Source organism: Typopeltis vanoorti, chromosome 24, assembly GCF_054136105.1.
Source record: "Typopeltis vanoorti isolate ZY-2024b chromosome 24, IOZ_Tvanoo_1.0, whole genome shotgun sequence".
In the NCBI taxonomy this organism is placed as follows: domain Eukaryota; kingdom Metazoa; phylum Arthropoda; class Arachnida; order Uropygi; family Thelyphonidae; genus Typopeltis; species Typopeltis vanoorti.
The window spans coordinates 70,932,717-70,955,695 of record NC_143572.1 but is presented as its reverse complement, the minus strand read 5'-3'; the positions used below and the strand labels follow the sequence as shown (position 1 = coordinate 70,955,695).

At 38.5% G+C, this 22,979-nt stretch overlaps 1 protein-coding gene across 2 annotated transcripts in view; it reads right to left on the bottom strand.

Annotated features, from left to right (window-relative positions):
- Positions 1-22,979, bottom strand: part of ck (unconventional myosin-VIIa ck) — a 526,896-nt gene that overhangs the window by 57,858 nt on the left and 446,059 nt on the right. For both annotated transcript variants that reach the window (XM_090413984.1, XM_090413985.1), the window contains exon 40: positions 9,471-9,557. In XM_090413984.1, coding sequence (XP_090270110.1) covers positions 9,471-9,557 — 87 coding nt within the window. The remainder of the gene's footprint in view (positions 1-9,470; positions 9,558-22,979) is intronic.

The following is a 22,979-nucleotide window of genomic DNA, read 5'->3' as shown; positions in this document are numbered from 1 at the left end:
CACTTTATACTCTTCATGGATCCAATCACCACCAATGTCTTGTACTTCCTCTATAGTATTTTGCTTTCCAAGACAGCTTGCTTGATTTCACTGTTCATCTATTTCACTCTTCCTCTATTTACTAGCTTAACTCTTAGTATGTAGTTACACATTGCTTGTCAGACACTGCCTTATGAATTCCATACATTCAAATTTTTCAATATATGACAGTCAGAGAACTATGGATCATCTGTGGAAGCTGTGTAAGAGTGTGGTTAATAAGAGTGTGTGAATTTTATTTTTTGCATGGAGAGTAGTGAATAAGTGAAATGGATTGCCAAAATTAGTTGTGAGTATCCTGACAGTAAATGAGTTTAAGAAGATGTATGATAAATTTTGTGTGTATAAGCATTGGTGTGGGTCTCACATGATGGGTCTCTTGACTTCATGGAGATACTGTATGATACTACTACTAATAATAATAATAATAAAATTTCCATTCAAAGAACTACTTCACAAAAGCAGTGTCTTTGAATGTGAAATTTTATTAAGCCATAATTTCTATCTAGAAACAACTAATCAGATCAGTGATATTGATCAATGCCTGCTATTTCAAATTTTCTGTAACTTGTATCAATTTGAATATACTGCTGTCCATTGTAGATTTTCTGACAGTTCCACTCATAAACAGTTGTAAAATCTATAGCACATTGAGTATCATGGGTGAGCTAATGGTCAGATAATGTAGGAACCTTGCTCTAGAGACCAAACAGGATATATGGTCAAGTCAGATCAGCATTTTTGGATGATCACTGATTTTAATTTCATGTTTCAGTTGAATTTCCACTCGAATATGTGTAATCTTAATCACTTATATAACAAACTTTAGATGGAGAAGCACCCCCCCCCTTCCCTTTAGTGGCATATATACAACATCCTGATTTCAAGGAGCAACATGATTTCCCTAGGGAATTCTGCTTTAAATCGAGGTAGCATAGGTATCATCAACTGAACATCACTGATGAAACTGCTCAGGCCAAGATAAGTTTTATTTTCTGTTATATTGGTGAAAAAGTATATGCATTATTATAATAATATATTTATTAGCAATAGTCAGGACTGAATAGGCAATAATAATCACCAAGGTTTTGCTGCAAATTTTGTGTTATATAGCTTACAGTTAATGAAGGCAAAATGGCAGTGAGAACCATAATATCCAGATGTATGGTACAAAAATCAAAGGTGGCAAGCTGTGTAGATTTTTTTAAAGATTGTTCAGTCTTGGGAGTGAAGAATGTATGCATATATGGGTGGTGGAATGTATAAGATGTTTGTTGAGAGATTGAAGAAGAGAAGTAAAATACTATGATCTGCAGAAAACGTAGTATTTTGATGAACTCTGAGGTATTATATGAAAGTTGAGAACATGGAGAATATTAGATGAAAGGCGAAGCTCGCTGGTTGGTTGGTTGGCTAGTTTGGATTACAGCCAAGGCAACTAAGGCTATAAGGCCAGTGTATTATATTTGTAAACTGTGTGTGCTCTTTTGGCTGGTTTTCCAGTTTTGCAGGATAAAAAACTTGATTTTTTTCATCCCTGCCACCTCCATATGAGACCGGCTAACTGGCAGTGAGTAGTGTATGCTTGAGAATAAGCAGAGAATGTGATCATGAACATAGAAGAGACTGAAAGAGAAAAAGTGAGTGTGACTGTGGGAATGGAAGAGAGCATGACTGACAGAGCAAAAGCAAGACTGACTGCTGATATGTAAGAGTTGAAGAATGAAAGGGTTATGATCAGAAATAAGATGAGGCTTATGCAAAATGAGACTAGAAGATTGGTGAATATGAATAAAAGAAAATAAAAGGATAAAATGAAAGACAGCAGAAGAAAAAGAGTGGGAAATATCTCAAGATGTATAAGATACAGTTAAGTGTATCTATCACCCATCTCTGGACAAATAACATGGAAAAATTTGGCAAATCTATCTCCAAGGTGCAGACAAATACACTCAATCTGTCTCTGAACATATACTATGAAAAAAATTGGCAAATCTATCTCCAAGGCTTTTGACCAGCTCTGGCAACGAGGCTTATTAAGTAAGCCCACTGACTTCTGCAACTGGGTTGCCAGCTTACTGACCAGACACACACTTTGATGGTAAATGGTTCCTTATTTTCTAATATGCAATTAGGCTGGGCTCCTCCCACAAGGCTCTGCTTTCACTTAACCTCTTTTTTTTTGTATATAATAATGATTCCAGCTAACTACCAACTCAACACACATACAATCGCTGATGACAGCACACTGCACTCTTCATTTGGCAAATCTTGTGATGCACACATCACCACAACCTTAACCTCTATTAATCTAAATTTCTATCTCCAGAACATTCATCAGTTGGGTTTAATAATTTTGTCAATTTCAATGCTAGCAAAACACAATTCAGCCTTATTTCCAAAAAAAAAGAACTTTTCTTACAGTCTTACTTTTTGGCAACACCCAAACCTCTATTCAAGATGAAGTTTCTCTTGGAATTACTCTTCCCTCATATCTCTCATGGCATAAATTTGTTCGCTGATGATGCAAAGTTGGGTGGGGCAATAGTGAATGCAGAAGATGTCAAAATCTTGCATGATGACTTAGATAGATTGGAGTTCTGGGCTAAGGAGAATGGATGTCAATTTAATGTGACAAAATGTAAGGTTATGCATTTTGGGGTGAAAAGATTAGCAGCAGTATACCACATTGGTGGAACTGTACTCCAAGAGATTGATGAGGCCAGGGACTTGGGAGTGTTGGTGGATAGGGAGATGAAGTTTAGGGGGCACACTGCAAAAGTAGCTAAATCAGCTCATCAACTCACTTGGTTGTTGAAAAATACCTTGACGAGCAGAGACAAGCAAGTTATTGTACCTCTGTACCGAGCCCTGATAAGACCTCATCTCGACTACTGTGCCCAGATTTGGTCACCTCGGTTCCTTCTTGATGGGGAGGAGGTGGAAAGGATCCAGAGACGAGTGACCAAGATGATAGCAGGTCTATGGAATGAACCTTATGAGAACAGGTTGAAGATTTGTGGGTTGCAGAAATTAGTTGATAGGTGGAAAAGGGGAGATATGATTAAGACATACAAATTGCTAAAGGGTTTCTATAGGATTAATTCAGAGGATATTTTTGAGATCAGGACTGGTGGTGGGAGAACTAGGGGACACCTATGGAAGCTGGGAAAGAGTGTGGTTAGCAAGGGTGTTAGAGCTGGGTTCTTTACTTTTAGAGTGGTAAATGAGTGGAATAAGCTGCCAGAGTCTGTTGTGGGTGCTATGATGGTGAATGAGTTCAAGGCAAGGTATGATAGATACTGTGAGAATGTCATACAGTTGTGTGGAAATGATGTTTAGGGCCTACCTCTATGAGTCTAAGGACTCCCTGGAGTCGCCTGTAATAATAATAATGAAAGGATGAAATGAAAGACAGCAGAGAAAAAGAGAGGGAAATGACTCAATATGTATAATTAAGCAGATATACTCAAGTGTATTTACTCACTTATGTTACCCATTTCACTAATTTCATTCATAATTTTATCATCCAAAAAAATTAGGTTTCCTCTTTGACTTGAGGCATACTTTACCTCCAAACAGCTTCAAACTATAAAAATCACAAATCCAACCAACCAATGAACACTACACTGATATCTGGGATTAGCACCCCTAAGAGTTCCCTAAAAATACTCGATTCTGTACAGAAATGAGAGTTGGATTGATTAATGACTCATCTTTCATTAATGCACTTCACTCACTTTTACACAGGTGTACAGTTTCAGCTGCCTGCATCATTCACTGTTCATCAGAACTGGCACCCCCTTTACCCACCCACACCACTCCAAGTCGCATCCATGCAAATACATACCACAGCTAATCGACACTTCTTATCAGTTCAACTACAAACCCACAGAAAAAATTTTTACTCCTCTTCATTCATTCCTTCTACTCATACCCCTCTGGAACAGTCAAGCACATTATGTGTTTCCAAAGGAATACAATCCACAGTTCAAATCAAATGTGAACTAGTACTGTTTATGGGCCAGAAGGCCCATAAACAGTACTAATGCATTAGAGGTTGACTAATCTCTTGTGGATGGGATCTTCTTTATGAAAAAAAAAAAAGGATTTGGTGTGAATTAACTGGAGAGACTTACTAGAAGGTAGGCTAATAGGTAATGATGTGAACAAGAGATCAGATGAAATCAGTGGTGATGTGAACAAACAGGTCTATGGAATGAACCTTATGAGAACAGGTCTATGGCACTGATAGCAGGTCATCTTTCATTAATGCACAAACACAAAGTGTTTGTGCATTAATGAAAGATGAGAGAGAGAGATGTGAGACCAAAGTGTTTGTGAACAGAGAGGATAGTAGCATGAGAGAAGATATCACGTGAGAATGGGAATATAAGCTGGACAGGAAATTGTGTGTGTGGGGGGGGGAGGGAAACTAGATGCAGTGTAAAAAGAAAAGAATGGATTCTGAAAGCATTAATGAACTCATGTATAGGAATAGTCAGCATAGGAAATATGGGATAAATGGATATAAAGATCAGTGAAGAGTAGCACATGTGAAAACTCACAAATGAGAGATGATGTATTCAGGAGGGGTTATAGATCAAGAAATGAACTGCAATGGATATTTATGAATACTAAGAGTATCAGAAATAAGAAAGATGAAATTATTGCATTGATTAAGTTTATTGGCTCAAAAATATATGGAATAAGTGAAACATGATTAGATGAGAACATCCTGATCGAAACAGAAATGGAAGGATATTATGTTTTATGTGAGGACAGGACAGGCAAGGGGGGGGGGATGCAGCTGTTGATGGTGGCCGGAGAATTATGTCCCTACAAAGTGAAAATACAAGGATCAAATAGTAGCAGTGGTTTAGAGGAAGTACAGTGTGAGGTGAAGGTTGATAGAATGAGTTATTTAGTAGGATGCTGCTATAGATCAGGGAATGTGGAGACAAAGAAATATAGAAGCAAATTGGCTTCATGAGCAAAGAGAAGGGTAAAATTAAGATAATAGTGATTGGAATGAACAGATGGCATCAAGGAATAAGATGATTGAATTTCTTGAGTTTTTGGAGGACAACTACACTACCAATAATTGTCCAGACACTTTAGCAATTTACAATTGATATCAGCAGGCAAACCCTAATATCGGTTATGTCCATCTTTGGCTTTGATCATCTCCTGCACCCTTTGAGTGAGACTTTCCACCAATGTCTGAAGTCATCAGGTGGAATTTGTCTCCATTCCTCCATGAAAGCAGCACTGCAGCGACAGATTGAGGATATGATGCCCTGGAGACCTCAATTGCCACTCCAATTCATCCCACAGGTGTTCGATGGGATAGCGATCAAGACTCTGTGCAGGCGAGAGCAGTCGTTTAACACCCATATCTTCAAATCATTCCATAACAGCTGCAGCTCTGTAGCATGGGCATTGTTGTCATAGTAATACGGGTCCGTTCAATAAAAACTCCACAGTGTAGGCAGCACCTGATTATCCAAAATATCAAGGTACTGAGCTGCCTTCATGGAACCATGGACAATGACCAGTGGTCCCACTCAAACCAGCTGAATGCATCCAACATCCACTCTACCATCACCAAACTTTACTGTGGGCACAACACACTGTGGTAACAAGTGTTCACCAGACTGCATCCACACCCTGACAGCACACTGGTAACAGGTGAACCTTGATTCATCGCTGAAGTACCATTTTCCACTGGTCAATTGCCAGTTCATATGATCTTTGCACTAGGCCAGACAAGCTGCATTGTTCATTGTTGTAATGTTCAGCTTGTGTGCCTCTGCTCTTTCATGGAACCCCAGTAAATGAAGTTCTTTTGTACAGTATTAGTGCTCACCATGGTGTTATGGAGCTCTGGAACTCATCACAGATGGTCTGTGCCATTTGTAGTCAGTTTTTGCATGTCACCCAGTTTAACACCCTCCCATCCCTGTCAGTCATTTTTGGCAGCCATCCTGGGTGTTTTCCTGCACTAGTAATGCCACACCATTTCCATTTGTTGATCACATTGCTAACTGCTGATTCTGGATGCTCCAGTTGAGCAGCAATGGGCATGTATGGACATGCCACCAATGCGACAGCCCATGATGACACATCTCTCATAGTCACAGAGTTCATATCATGTTGCCATACCACCTGCATTCAATTGCTAATGATGAAATACTGCTTCCTACTATCTGTACACTAGTTTTTACATAATTAACAAACCTGGAATGTTCCATAACTTCAAATAACAGATGTGTCTGGACAATTATTGGTAGATAATGTATCTTTGGTAACATGTAACAGAATGCATATGCAGGTTGAGAGTTCCCGATCTGCTCATATAATCAGAGGATGTGACTATGAATGGATCGTCTAATCTTCTTCCAGTTGACAAAAGTGACCATGAAGTAATCACCTGGGTTATAGCGAGGCATATGAAAACTTCTATGAAGAAAGGATATAGATGGAACTGTAAAGCTGGATTATGAAAAACTTAGAAGACAAAATGGGAACTATAGCAAAGAGGGGTTTGTGGGAAAAGTAGATAGATGCTGCTTGGGCCCTGATTGAGAGATATTTGATAGCAGCAATGTCTAAGTGTATTCCAAAAGGGAGAAAGACTAAACTAGGTAGGAGTAAAATGGACAAAAGAAGAGATTGATAATGTAATCTGGAAAATGAAGGCTTTATGGAGATAGCAGAGGATGAAGGATAATAATAATGATCAGTTACACAAGAGCACAAGCAGCAGGCTAGGAAGGTGAATTGGTTGGTAAGGACAGAACTACATTATGAGCAGAAATTAGCCAATCAGGCAAAGAAAAATCCTACAGAGTTCTGATATGTGGCAAGTATTAAAAATAATCATTAAGGGAGAGATGTGTATACAGTGGTATACTTGGATTTTTCTAAGGCCTTTGCTGGATTGCCACACAGGCTGGTAGCTAAACTGGAATGAATGGGACTGGATAAGAGACTAGTGAGTTGTATAAGTGACTGGCTGTCAGATAGGCATCAGCAAGTTCTGTTAAAGGTGTGGTATTCCAAAAGAGGAAAGTAACTAGTGGCATGCCACAGGAGTTTGATTTGGATACATTATTTTTAACTTGTATGTTATGATATTGGGGCATGCTTATCTGAAGATATATAGCTGGGAAAACACTGTGGCCTTACAGAAGGATGTGAAATTTGGTAAGCAAAAATGGGTGCAAAGTATAGCATTAATGGTGAAAGATTAAAGGAGGTGTGAAATGATGAGAGATCTGGGAATGATGGTGGGCAAAGACTTGAAGTTCACGGGGTCACATTGCTAAAATTACGAGATTACATCACATTATGGCAATAATGAGGAGAACCTTAACAAGCAAAAGTAACGAGGTTATAATTTCCTTGTGCAAGTCACTGAATCCCCTCTAAGATTAAGATAGCTTAGAAAGATACCAAGAATTATATACTTGGTTTAATCCTTTATCCAAGTGTAAGCAAACAAAGTTTGCACCTGAAGTATTTTCAGGACTGAGGCAACTCGTATATAGAAGCTAATGACTTCATATCACTTTCCTTAGTATCCCATAATTCCAAGCACATATCCTTACAGGCATGTATAATATTATGCATTATGGGAAGGGTCACTACCCAGACTGGTTTTGACCTTTATTGAGGTCTCTTCAGTGGCAGCTAGAACCAGAGTTGATAATAAGATATCTTAGAAGATCTACAGAAGATTTACTAAATCAGAGTTGGATTGAGGAAATGCAAATTGCAGAGGCTTGTGAACAGAAGAAGAGAGATATGACGAGACATATATGCTGGTGAGGGATTGTTACCAGATTAATGTGGAGGAGATTTTTCATAGCATAGAAGGAGACAATGATAGAACAAGAGGCCATCCCAGGAAGCTGTATAAGAATGGTGTAATCAATGGAGTGAGGAGCATGTTCTTTGCATGGTGAGTGGTTGGTGGAACGTGTTGCCTAAGAGTGTTTTTTGTAGACACACAAACTCATTCACAGTTTCTGTACTGTGAGTACAGAAATTGTGAATGGGTTTAACGTAGGTTTATGAACATTTTGTGTGAGATTGTGGCACTCCCATAATGAATCTTTTGACTCAATGGAGGACTTGAAATGCTTATTGTTTCCTTAAACAGAGTAAACCACAAGGTAATAATTTTCTTCCTGGGAATTTTTGTACACACACACACACACACACACACACACACACACACACACACACACACACACACACACACACACACACACACAGAGAAAATTCTTCATGCTCTGCATACCAAAGTATGAAGACAGCTTTGGGGTGAAAAGATTGGCGGCAGTTTACTGCATTGGTGGAACCCTGCTCCAGGAAATTGATGAGGCACGAGATTTGGGAGTGTTGGTGGATAAGGAATTGAAATTTAGGGGACACATTGCAAAAGTGACCAAAACAGCTCATCAAATCACTTGGTTGCTGAAGAATACGTTGACAAGCAGAGACAAGCAGGTTATTGTTCCTCTCTATCGAGCCTTGATAAGACCCCATCTAGACTACTGTGCTCAGATTTGGTCACCTAGGTTTCTTCTTGATGGGGAGGATGTGGAGAGGATCCAGAGGCGAGTGACCAAGATGATAGCAGGTCTGTGGAATGAACCGTATGAGAACAGGTTGAGGATTTGTGGGTTGCAAAAATTGGTTGATAGGCAGAGGAGGGGAGATATGATTGAGACATTCAAATTACTGAAGGGTTTCTATAAAATTAATTCAGAAGATATTTTTGAGAACAGGGCTGGTTGTGGGAGGACTAGGGGACATCCATGGAAACTGGGCAAAAGTGTGGTTAGTAAAGGTGTTAGAGCTGGGTTCTTTACTTTTAGAGTAGTGAATGAGTGGAATGCGCTCCCTGAGTCTGTAGTGGATGCTGTGACAGTGAATGAGTTTAAGGCGAGGTATGATAGATACTGTATGAATGTCAGATAGTTGTGATGAATATGATTTGGGGTCTCCCTCGATGAGTCTAATGACTCCCTGGAGTTGCCCGTAATAATAGTAATAGTAATAGCTTTCTGATGAATAGATGGCATTTCACCAACTGAGCAACGTACATAAACATAATACTACTGCATGAGAAATGTCAAGATAAATTTGGAAAGTTGTTAAACATTCTAAATAAACCCTATTATTATACTGTACATCTGAAATTTGCTAACACAGTGAAATTCAAAATATCAGATTTCTTTTTAAATATCCCTGCAAAACAGAAAAAAATTATAATTCAAAATCAGGCTATATGAGATTAGTAAAACATATAATTCTTAGTACTGTTTTCATTTATGGAAACTGTTTTGATATAAGTGACATTTATTGAGGCATATGTAATGCTATACATTCTGTAACCATTTCATAATATGTAATATTACCATCACGTGTAGGCCTTGCTTTACGAATCCAATCTGTCAAATGCCGTACAAAATCAAAGAAAAAGTCTCCTTCTGGAACACTGATCACTACAATACAAATACATGATATTTAATTTACAGAAATTATTTTATCCGTTTATATGAAAATATAAAATATAAAAGCTAAGGGAGTGCTTTACAAAAATTACTTGAATCTTTTCTAGATTTTAGTAATTGGACATAAACTTTAAACTACAGATATATTGCTAATATAGCTGGCTGAATGGACAGTACGGCATGAATGTTTGTGAATGTTTTCAAGTGGTAGACAATTTGTTATCCAGTAGTAGAAAGTTCTTTCACTTGGTTACAAAGTAAATTATGTTGACAAGAAATAACATTCTTGTTTAATCCTTTATCCAAATGCAAGCAAAGAAAGTTGCATGAGCAAACTTGACAAGAATATAATTTCTTGTCAAGTTTAATTTACTTTGTTATCAGATCCTCTCTCCTCCACTGCTTACTAGAAGTCTGAAGTAGTTGCAAAAGTTCAACATTTGGGTATCTAGAGTAGTGGGATACCTGGATGAGTCTGCCCATGGTATTAAACATGCTATGGTTACTAACTTTAGTGGATGGGACTGACAAAAAAAAAAAAAAAAAAAGTGATGTCAAATAACTGTAATATTAATAAGTAATGAGACAATGAGAGATATCAATGTATTTAGGGAATACACTAAGAAGTTAATAGTATCATTGATGTACAACATATAATAAAAGTTTTGGAATCTAAAATATCAGAAACATAAAAGAAGGATGGTAAAACAACACTACTAGTGAAGGGATAAGAGTCAGTGACAAAATAGAGGCTTCAAATTATTATTATTATTATTATTATGATAATGATGATTCAGGCCTCCATGGAGTCAAAAGACTCATTGTGGGAGGTCCTTCCTAGAGAACACAAAGTCTGTCATACCACTCCTTGAACTCATTCAACATTCATGCTCTCTCCACTCTAGCAAAATAACTCCCCAGTTTCAACTCTGTAATTACCTCTCAACAGTTTAAAAGTCTCAATCATATCACTTCTTCTATCCACCAAATTCTATAGTCCACATTCTCTAAGTCGATCCTCGTGTTCCACGGTTCAACCACCCTCCACACAAAGAAACCACTCCTCACCCTCTTGCTCGCATCTTCCTTTCATAACTTTCAGGGATGGGCCCCTTGTCATCACTAATTCCTGCCATCCAACCAAGTGAAAGAACTCCCCAATGTCTACCCTGTAACTATCTCTCAACAGTTTAAAAGTCTCGATCATATCACCTATCCTTCTTCTATCCACCAAACTCTGCAGTCCACATTCCCTCAGTCGATCCTCGTAACTGACATTGTACAGTCCCAAAACCATCTTTGTTATCCTCCTCTGTACCCTTCCACAGTTAATTTATTCCCTTCAAATCCTGGAGACCAAATTTGAGAACAATAGTCAAAGTGTGGTCTGATCAGAGTCTTACACAACGGAATGATAACTCTTTTATCTCTGCAGGTCAGTGTCCTTTTCAGTATTGCAGCAATCCTCTGGGTTACTTTCACCACCTTTGCAATATGCTCCCTGAATTTCAGTTTTCTATCAATCATCAACCCCAGATCTCTTGTCTCTTCTACTTCCCCCAGTATAGCTCCTCTAATCGAGTATGCAGCCTCCCATCGATGGATCTCAAACTTCAAGATTTTACATTTTGCTGCGTTAAACCCATTCATTTGCCCATCTGTCAAGTTTATTCAAATCCTCTTGCAGAGCTGCCACATCTGCTGTATTACTAATAACCTTTCCCAGCTTCACATCATCTGCAAACAACTGAATGTTCCCTCCCTTGCAACCCACTGACAATATCATTGATATAAAGGTTAAACAATATAGGTCTCAGTACTTAGCCCTGGCAGACTCCACTTGTAACCTTCTGCCTCCTTAAACCTTGATATTGCCCCACTATACACAACTATCTGATACCAATCAGAGGGCCAATCCTGAATCCAGTTGACTAACATGACATCTAAACTCATATGCTGCAACTTAAATATCAGCTTATCATGTGGCACTCTGTCAAATATCTTTGCAAATCCAAAAAAATGGCAGTATATGCTCTTTCCTCATTAACCGCTCTTGTCACTTTATTATTTTATTATAAAATATTTATTATAAAAGGCAATCATATTACTAAAGCAAATGCATCCCTTAACAAATCCATGTTGACTCTCACAGATAACATTACCCTCATCTGCCCAATGTTGAATATCGTCCCTCACCAATTTCTCCAAGATCTTAACTACTGATGAAACAAAAACTAGCCTAAAATTAGACATTTCCAGTCTGCTTATATTAAAATATGATGCGATGGCATTATCTTACCTTCCTTCCATTCCTTGGATACCTTTCTCGTAACCAGACTTTGACTGAAAAGCCAGGTCAACGGAGCTGTCAGTTCTTTAGCACATTCTCTCAAAACACAGGGCAAAATACAATCCAGTCCTACAGCTTTACTGACATCCAGAGTACTCAGTATTTGAAACACACACTCTCTTCTTGCAGCTTTAAACCTCGAACGCACCCTATCCCTGTAGTATTAAAACCTGCTTCTCCAGGATGAAATACTCCAAAAAAAAGTGTTCGCTGAACAACTCCACTATGTCCTCGGTATCAGTCACTCTATTCCCATTTTTATCCCACAATGTCATTCTTCCACAATCATTTCTCTACCTACTGGCCACATTGCTAAAAAATTCCCTAGGATTTTCTTTGGTACATATCTTCTTCTGCCAATCTCTTCTCATATTCCAGTTTCACCTTCCTTACCATACCAATCACTCTCCTGGCCTGAGTCTTATATGTTTCATGCATCTGCTCTCCATCTCTTTCCTAATATCTCTTCCATAACCTCTTTTTCACCTGCAGTTCCTGTTTGATATTGTTTGTCATCCACTTTACACCAAATTGTGTCCTCTTCTTCACTCATGGAATACAGCTTACTACTGCTGCTAACAAATATTTCTTCACAATTTCCCAAACATTAATGATATCTTGGCCTTCCAATTCCACCCTCCATGGAATTGCCTCAAATTGATATCTAAGACTATTACAATCATCCACCTTATAATTCCACATATGTTCCCTTCTCTTTAATATTCCTGAATGTCTATTCATCTTCTAAGTAAAAACCACATGGTCACTCTCTCCAACTGGGAGAAGAGATATCATCTCAGTTATGGCCAGTCTGGTTGGTCGAGTGGTTAGAGTATTGGCTCTCCAGCCAAAACAATGTGGGTTTGAATCTTGCTGTGGGCATGGATTTTGTGATAGTCAGTGAAAATACTAGTGTTGGTAATGGGCGGTAGATGACTGGTATAGATGATGATGGTGTGTTGTAGTTGGTGGACTGAGTGGTGGAGATGAAGAGTTGTAGAGCAGTACCCTCCCTTGATGAGTCCTTGGACTCCCTGGAGGTGTCACGTAATAATAATAATCAGCTCTTCTGATGCTATGACCTAATCCAGAACTCTTGAACCTCTTGTTCCCTCTATTACATGTTGCCTAAGATATTTGTCCCTCAAGAATTCTAAAAATTCCATTCCCTTATTACTACATGCATTTTCCTCTTCTCAGTTTAGACTGCTGTAGTTAAAATCTCCCATAACAATCATTCTTCTTGACTTGCCAAGCTCAACTGCCTAAACGTCTCTTGCTCCTCACCCTCTGGTGCTCCTTTGCTTGTAGCAACACCCCACTAAATATCCTGTCTTTCCCACCTCTACCTCACACCATATGCTTTCAAACCATTAGTGTTACTGCCTGCCAAAGCCACCACTCTTAGAGGACATAAGTCATCACTTATCATAAGCAGTACTCTACCAGCGCATTTTCCCTTCCTATCCTGCCGATGATGATGCCTGTCATCAGCCTGTCTGAAGATTCCAATAATCTTCAGACAGGCTGATGCTATCAGCGCCACCAGTTCATCTCCTTTATTGTGGATATTCCTGGCATTAGTATAAAGCATAAAAATGTCACTTTCTATGCCTATCATTATCTCTTCCAGACTACACTGGACTCAGCATTACCTGATGTCTTCCTTCTTCCCCAAAGCATTCCCACAAGAAGGAATGCTTTGGGGAAGAGGGAAGACATCAAAGCATTCCCACAAGAGGCCACCCCTGCTAACATCCACCCTAGGAATTCTAGTTTCCCTGCATTGACACACCTACTCATTCATCAAAACAGCAATCTCTCTAGATGCCTAAGTCCTTCCTCATTCAAATGCAAGCGGTCTCTTGTATATAGTTTCTTTCTGTCCTCAAATGCCCTCCAAGCATCAGTGTATTCCAATCCTCTCTTCTGACACATTCTGGCTACATTATTACTGCTCTTCTACTCAGCTCATCATTATCATACCTGGGCCACATACACATTATCTTTCCTCTCTGTTTCTTTTGTACAACCTCAAGCATGAATCTCAGATCTCTTGCCACATTGCCTCTCAAACCATTTGTGCCCACCACATGTGCCCTCCAATAAGTTTGGAGAAATGCGTCAATGTATATAGTGATGGTGTGAAGTCAATGATGGGACCTGTGAAATGGCAGTAACATGAATTAAAAATGTTGCTAAAATGTGTACAAGTAGTCTCTATATGTTCTTCATAGACATGCACTGTTGCTTGAAATATCCCTTCATATTTAATATGTATTTTAGATGAAGCAGTGAAAATTATTAACTTTGTGAAAACACAACTGTTAAAAACAAGATTATTCAAAATTATATGCAAAGATATAGGCAGCCAACATACATCTTTGCTGGTACATACTGAAATTAAACTGTCACGTGGCAGAGTTCTCGTCAGATTGTTTGAATTACAAGAAGAGCTAGCCATAGTCTTACGCAATGATACATTTCTATTAGCAGATCGCTTTAGAAACATTTCGTGGTTGAGTCAAAATGTAAATATTTTCAACACAAAAAATATAAATTACTATCATTATTATGAAAGTTACAATACTGAACTATGGCTGTTGAAAAAAAGAATATGGATCTATTTCCAACTTTCAATGACTTTTAAAGGAATTGAACAGTGAAATTGACAAGGACATTCTAAAACAAATTACCCTTTCTCCAATTCTATGAAAAATTTCTTCCACATTAACATGGTAACAACCCATTACCAACTTAAATGTTTCAATCATATCTCCTTTTTTCATTCTATTCACAAGGCTTTGTAAACTGCATATCCTAATCTATCCTCTTAGTCAGCCTTCTCCAGACCCTTTCTAATATGCGCTGTTTGGAAAGAAGTCATTGGACACCATAGTGTGAGGAACAATCAGCCATGGAGCCCACCTTAATAAGATATAGCTGCCTTTCGCTGTGATGACTGCAGCAATCCTACAGGGCATACTTTTACAAGTGTATACCAGATCAATGGGAATTTTGAACTATTCTTCCTGTAGGCATGTAATGAGTTCCTGAACTGTTCTGGGGCATACATCTCTTGACCTCAGCCAATGCTCCAGTTCATTCTGCAGGTGTTCAAATAAGGTTGAGATCACAGCTCTGTGGAGGCCAGTCAAGTGTGCTGACATTCATATCCACAAACCATGCAGTTAAAATAGCAAACAGCCTTTTGACATGGTGCATTGCCTTGCTGAAAGAGACATTGGTCAGTTCCATAGAAACACCACAAAGTAGGAGGTATTGTCCAGAATGTTTAGATATGTGCCATGAACATAGTTGAGTGTGGTGCCCCGAACACTGAACTCAGAGAGTTCAATGTTCGAGACACCATAAGCAGAGGTCTGAGGCCAAAGCAAGAAAAACAGGTCCATATCATCATGCCTCTACCTCTGAATTTCATAGTTGGGTTTACCCACTCTAGTAAGAGGCATTCACCAGGTATCTGCCACACTGACAACCACTCATCTGCTCAGTAGAGGTTGCACTGTGATTCATTGCTCCATAACACAGTTTTCCAAGCATCCATGTCAAACTGGACATGGATGCTTGGAAAATCAGCAACATCATGGATAGCTGGGTGGTTGATGGAGAGATATCAAAGAGTAGTTTATTCAGGAGTAGAGTCCAAAAAACGGCCTGTGACTAGTGGTGTGCCACAGGGTTCTGTTCTTGGACCACTGCTGTTTAATCTGTTCATTAACGGTATAGGGAATGGTCTAAGTGGGACAGTTCATTTGTTCGCTGATGATGCAAAGTTGGGTAGGGCGATAGTGAATGCAGAAGATGTCAAAGTCTTGCAAGATGACTTAGATAGATTGGAGTTCTGGACTAAGGAGAATGGATGTCAATTTAATGTGACAAAATGTAAGGTTATGCATTTCGGAGTGAAAAGATTAGCAGCAGTATACCACATTGGTGGAACTGTACTCCAAGAGATTGATGAGGCCAGGGACTTGGGAGTGTTGGTGGATAGGGAGATGAAGTTTAGGGGGCACATTGCGAAAGTAGCTAAATCAGCTCATCAACTCACTTGGTTGTTGAAAAATACCTTGACGAGCAGAGAAAAACAAGTTATTGTACCTCTGTACCGAGCCCTGATAAGACCTCATCTCGACTACTGTGCCCAGATTTGGTCACCTCGGTTCCTTCTTGATGGGGAGGAGGTTGAGAGGATCCAGAGGCAAGTGACTAAGATGATAGCAGGTCTATGGAATGCACCATATGAGAACAGGTTGAAGATTTGTGGGTTGCAGAAACTAGTTGATAGGCGAAAAAGGGGAGATATGATTGAGACATTCAAATTGCTAAAAGGATTCTATAGGATTAATTCAGATGATATTTTTGAGATCAGGACTGGTGGTGGGAGAACTAGGGGACACCCATGGAAGCTGGGCAAGAGCGTGGTTAGCAGGGGTGTTAGAGCTGGGTTCTTTACTTTTAGAGTGGTAAATGAGTGGAATAAGCTGCCAGAGTCTGTTGTGGGTGCTATGACAGTGAGCGAGTTCAAGGCAAGGTATGATAGATACTGTGAGAATGTTGAACAGCTGTGTGAATATGATGTTTAGGGCCTCCCTCGATGAGTCTAAGGACTCCTGGAGTAGCCCGTGGTAATAATAATAATAATAATAATCTTTGATGTTTGCACCATCAAAGATGTTGCTGATTGTTGGTTTGGGTAATGCGGGGCTTACATACTGCAGTCCTACCATGGAAAAACCCATGTTGTAAATCTCAGTTCTGAATGTTTTTGTGCAGATTTGTGTTCCAGTTGATGCCCAGAACCCCACATTCAATGTGTCAGCTGACAAGTGGCAGCTTTTACATATTATCCTTCATAGTATCCTACAATCATGTTTGGTGTGTATGGTGGGTTGCCCATTACAGGTAGAACTTACAGTTAACTCCCTGCACTTCCATCTCAAGTATGGATATCAATGATTGTTGACCTGGAGTGGCACAATTTGTCAACAATTTTCCGAACAGATAAGCCTGCAACATGGCATCCTATCACAATGCCCCTTTCAAACTACTATTCCTATCAGAAACCCAACTGGTAATCGCAACTGCTCAAACTATGCATTATACAGCTCTTTCTCCCACAAGGGTGGCACTTGTGCATTCGTCAGATCTGACATACCATTCCAGAGACTGTAAATCCCTTGAATCTCCACTGTTTTTGATCTGCTTTGGCTAAAAATTTCTATACCAAATCAATGTGCCCTCTTCATATCCTCCCTCTACTGTCAAAACTCCATCAACCACTCTGATGTCTTCAATTATCTCTCTCTCTCTCTCTCTCCCAATAGTGAAGTCATCCTTCTTGGGGACTTCAATGTCCACAACTCATATTGGCTTCCCTTCTCCAGTTTCACTGATCAAGCAGGCAGAGATGCTGAGGTGTTTGACATCAGCAATGACCTATCTCAAATCATCAATCTTCCTACCACAATACCTGACAACCCCCCTTCCAACTTGCCAACACACTTGATCTTTTCCTAACAAATCTCCCTTCCAGGTGTTGTTGGTTCTCCTCTTGGTAATTCAGGCCACAAGCTCATACATGTCTATTTTGCCACAGAACAACCTACACCCACCAGTTCACAGTCTCACGTCCTTTGGAACTACAAGGGTACCAACTAGGAGGACCTCTGTGACTTCTATTCCTGCTTCATATGGTCCGACTACTGCTTTAGTTCTTCTGACCCAAACACCTGCTCAGACCAGATAACTTATTTAATAAATTATAATACCGGAATAAACTCACATAAAATATTATTTTACTAGTATAATTTTTGTCTAAGTATCAAAGGCATCTTCAGTACATGTAAAAAGCTAATTGAACAATAACTGACAATTCCAAAAGGCGCCACCTAAGTAGCTAGTGCAAGATAATTAAAAAAGGTCGTTAAATTTCTTAACTTATTAAAAAATAAATAAATAAATAAAATAAATAAATAATTAAATAAAATACAACACACATATATATAAATAAATAAATAAAGTTAGGAAAGATTAGCTGATTTTTCTAATCTAAGATAATTTTTCTAAACAGGTAACCTTTCCTAACTTTAATTTTTTTTTTTTATTAAATTTTGTGTGTGTGTGCGTGTGTGTGTGTTTTATTTTATTTATTTATTTAGTTAGTTTTTATTTTATTTTATTTATTTTTTAATAAGTTTAATGACCTTTTTTAGTTATCTTACATTAGCTACTTAGGTGGTACATTTTGGAATTGTCAGTTATTGTTCAATTAGCTTTTTTACATGTACTGAAGATGCCTTTGATACTTAGGCGAAAATTATACTAAAAATAATATTTTATGTGAGTTTATTCTGGTATTATAATTTATTTAAATAAGCCTACTCACAATATTTTCTAATTGAAACACAGACCAGATAACAGAAATCATCCTCACAAGAATGAAGGCTTACATCTCTTATTCCACTCCAAATTCTCAGCCACCATCCAAGCCTTGGTTCTCAAAAGAGTGTGCTAATGATGTTAAAGAAAAAACCTCTGCTTACCATGAATGGCCCAAGACCAAAACTCCAGCTGCCCACTCTGCCTATATTGCACCTCGCAACAGTTGCAAAAGAATCATCAACAAGTTGAAGTTGGACTTTGAAAGGGCCAAATGCTGCAATTTCCTGCTCAAATAGTAGTCGCTCCTTCTGGTCCCTTGTCAAGGCTATTGATTGCAACCTCTGCCCACCTAGGTTTCCGCCACACTCACATCCTAGTGGTACTGTAGTTACCTCACCTAAAGACAAGGCCACTTACTGGCATCACTCTTCTCTTCCAATTCCTGCATTGATGACCCAGGCAAAGCTCCCTCCACTCCACCAAGAATGGCCCCTTTCATGTCTTCCATAGTATTCCGACCATGTATCACCTCTTAGCGTCCAATTGCCCTCACTTTTGTTCTCTTCAAAATTATGGAGAAGGTCAGCAACAACCAACTCTTGAGCCAACTAGAGACATAACAGGTAATCTTCTTGCTTTCACAACCCACCTCTGGATTCAAGCCATGGAGAAATTTGGAGAAACTCACATGGTTGCCCTTCTCAAGATTTCAAAGGCATTTGATCAGATTTGGCACAGGGGCCTACTTAACAAACTGCCATCTTATGGTCTGCTTTCCTCACTCTGCAACTGGATTGCCAACTTTCTCACTTCACTTATCGCTCACTATGTGTCATGGTGGACAGTTTCCTCTCTCTTCAGATTTCCCCACCAATACAGGAGTACCCAGGGTTTTGTTCTTTCACCCACTCTCTTCCTCTTGTATATAAATGACCTGCTCTCACTGACTTCCAATCCTATCCATAGCATTGCTGATGACAGTATGATCCATTCCTCCTTTTCATTCGACAAACCTTGTAGTACTCAAGTATTAGAATCCTCAAGATCTACCCATGACCAGGGACCTGAATTCAGATCTCCTAGTTATATCCCAGTGGGGCAAGGACAACCATGTAAACTTCAATGCCACCAAAACTCAGTTCTGTCTGATCTTTTGAAAGAAACAGCTCACATCTTTCTCCCTTGCCTTCAGTAATACTGAGATATCTAAACATGATCAGATTTCTCTTCTTGGAATGACATGCACCTCTGATTTTTCCTGACACAGCCACATTACAACTATAGCTTCTGCAGCCACCAAAAAACTTGGTGTACTTTTTCACGCAAGACGCTTCTTCATAACTGCTAACTCTATACAAAGCTCAAATCCACCCAGCCATAGAATATTGCTCCCATGTTTGAGGTGGAGCACCAAAATCCTCACTAAGATTGCTCAATTCTATCCAGAAGAGGACAATCCAGTTAATTAATGATACTTCTCTCACATACCCACTTCACTCCCTCTCTCACAAATATTCAGTTTTTTGCCTCTTTTACAGATACTTTCACAGTGTCTGCTAAATTGGACACTATTATTCCTGCACTCTCCTCCAAAATCATTTAAACAAGAGCCACTGCTATCCAACATTCCCTTTACAGTCCATCTTGAAACATAACAACTTCACTGCCTTCTCTTTCTTTCCATCTACTTCTGTCCAGCTGTTCAAGCAAAATGTGAACAGATTATCCTTTCTTCTATCCCTCTTGCCCACACATGGCACTAATATGCAATAGGTCAGTGTTTCCCAACCTGTGGTCCGTGAGTAATTCAAAGGGGATCTGCAGGATAGTTTATTTTCACTAAACTTTATCTTATCGTGTTGCTCGCACCTGGGATATTTGCAATGTATATCTCTGGCTCTTGAGGCCCACGGTTTAAGTAAAATTTAACATGAATGTTGGTACCGTTACTTCTTCCCTTTGTAAAGCAGAGGTGAATAACCAACCCTCTGTAATTTAATTAAATTAAATTAATTATTATAAATTTAATTTAATTTAATAAATTATAATTTATAATATTATATTGGTTTTGAGATTTATAATATTATAATATAATTTATATTATAAATAAATTTTATAATATTATATATTTTATAATATTATACAAATGTGTTTTTCTCGGTTTAATATTCAGTTTTTCTGCTTTTGGTCAAATAATCGAGTTCACAATGAAACTTCTGATTTTCAATTTGTTCACGATCTTATTTAGATATGGATCGGTGGTTAAAGTGTAGATCGTTGAAATGCAAGCCAGCACAATAATCTGAGTGGATCTAGTGTTGTCGAAAATAGTACTAGTGCAGATAAAGTTCCTTCCCTCAAAAAATCACGCAAATATTGTCCAACCTATTTGCAAATGGGATTTTCCGTTCTGAATAAAGGCAGCGAAGACAGACTACGGTGTGTTCTTTGTTGCGAAGTGTTATCGAATGAATCTATGAAACCTTCGAAGTTGAGACGCAACCTTGAAACAAAACATGGTGAATAAGTTAATAAATCAACAGAATATTTTCAAAATAAAAAACTGCAACTTTGTGGTTCACAGAATTTAGTTAAGGACATTGTGTGTGGAACAAAAATGGGATTTTCCGTTCTGAATAAAGACAGCGAAGACAGACCACGGTGTGTTCTTTGTTGCGAAGTGTTATCGAATGAATCTATGAAACCTTCGAAGTTGAGACGCAACCTTGAAACAAAACATGGTGAATCAGTTAATAAGTCAACAGAATATTTTCAAAATAAAAAACTGCAACTTTGTGGTTCACAGAATTTAGTTAAGGACATTGTGTGTGGAACAAAAAATGAAAAGGCTGTTCTTGCCACTTACAAATTTGCCATTCTGATCACTAGAAATGGACAACCCCATACAATTGGGAAAGATTTAATTTTGCCTGTGAAAAAAGCGATAACAAAGAACTTGTTTAGTGAAAAACATGTCAACAAGGTTGTCTCTAATATCGTTATCTGACAATACTGTGAAAAGAAGAATCGACAAGATGGCTCAAACCGTGAAAGATATTTTGCTAGAATGGTTACTTCATAGTGAATATTTTGCATTGCAGTTGGATGAAAGCCACGATATTTCAAATAATGCTAATTTGCTAGCTTTTGTGTGATATGAACATGAAAATAAAGTTTATGAGATTTTTCGTTCTGCGAATCGTTACCTCTTCATACAACTGCTGAAGCCCTTTTCAAAGTTGTCAATGACTTCATAACTACAAATAAACTTCAATGGGAAAAATGTGTAGATATCAGCACAGATGGTGCTCAGGCAATGTTGGGAATACATAAAGGTTTGGTTGCACATATATCCAGAAAGTCACATGGCGTATGCCCTCCAAAATGAAATCCTGTTCTAGACGAGGCAGTAAAAATTGTCAATTTTATTAAAGCCCATCCTCTTAACAGCTGGTTATTTTCTGCACTTTGTAATGAAATGGGAAGTGATCACGAACACTTATTATTGCACTCAGAAATCCAATGGCTGTCCCGGGGTAAGGTTGTGACATGGTTGTTTGAATTTTGTGATGAAGTAAAGTTGTTCCTCATAAACTCCAAATTTGAGTTAACACACTATTTAAATGATTTCACATAGCTCTTATCTCTTGATTCCTTGGCAGACATTTTTAATGTCTGCCAAGAATTTTTAACATCTTGAATACTCTTAACTCGAGCCTTCAAGGTACATCTGTCACCATGTTTTCTGTGCAAAACAAGATAGAGGCAACAATCAAGAAGTTAAATTTGTGATGCAACCATATCGAGAAAGGAAAATACGATTCCTTTCATATGCTGAGTGATTTCATTGATTTCAGTGAACAACCCCTTTCTAGTGATGTTGCTGAAAGTATGATTGAACATATGAAGTCATTGGTGTCTCAACTATGTCTGTATTTTCTGCTTTGTCCTCAAAAAAACGACTGGACAAAAACTCTCTTTCTAGACTCGGAATATGAACTTCGTTCTGTCGAAGGAGAACAACTTATCGAGCTGTCCTGTGATTCGACATTCAAAATGCTGTTTCCTTCGTTACCGTTACTGGAGTTTTGGTTCCAAGCTAAGTCTGTTTACCCTGAAATTTCCAAAAGGGCTGTAAGACATCTGTTGCCATTTGCCACTCCATATCCGTGTGAGACAACATCTTGTATATATGAAAAACAAATACAGGAACAGAGTTAATGTGGAGCCAGATCTACGTCTGAAATTATCCAGTTTTGATCCTGACATGTGAAAGTCGACGTCTAAAAACAGCACCAGCCATCACATTAGGTGAGTGTTAAATTCATAATATTAGGCCTAATTGGTATGTTCATATCCTTTTGAATATCTCCATTTATAACAGTACTGCACTGTCATAAATGTTGTCACATTTAGTGTTGTAAAATTGCAATTTATTACTTCAACTTTATGATATGTAAAATATAAAAAATATCCATTTTGGATTTTATGGGGACTGAGGTGAATTAACATTCGCTACAGGGATTCCACGGCATCAAAAAGGTTGGGAAACACTGCCATAGGTCATGTGGCCTTTCATAAGTAGATTAAATATTAAAAAAGAAAAAAAAAACTCCAGTTCCCTTCTCTCCACCATTTCATCCAGACACAGATGCACT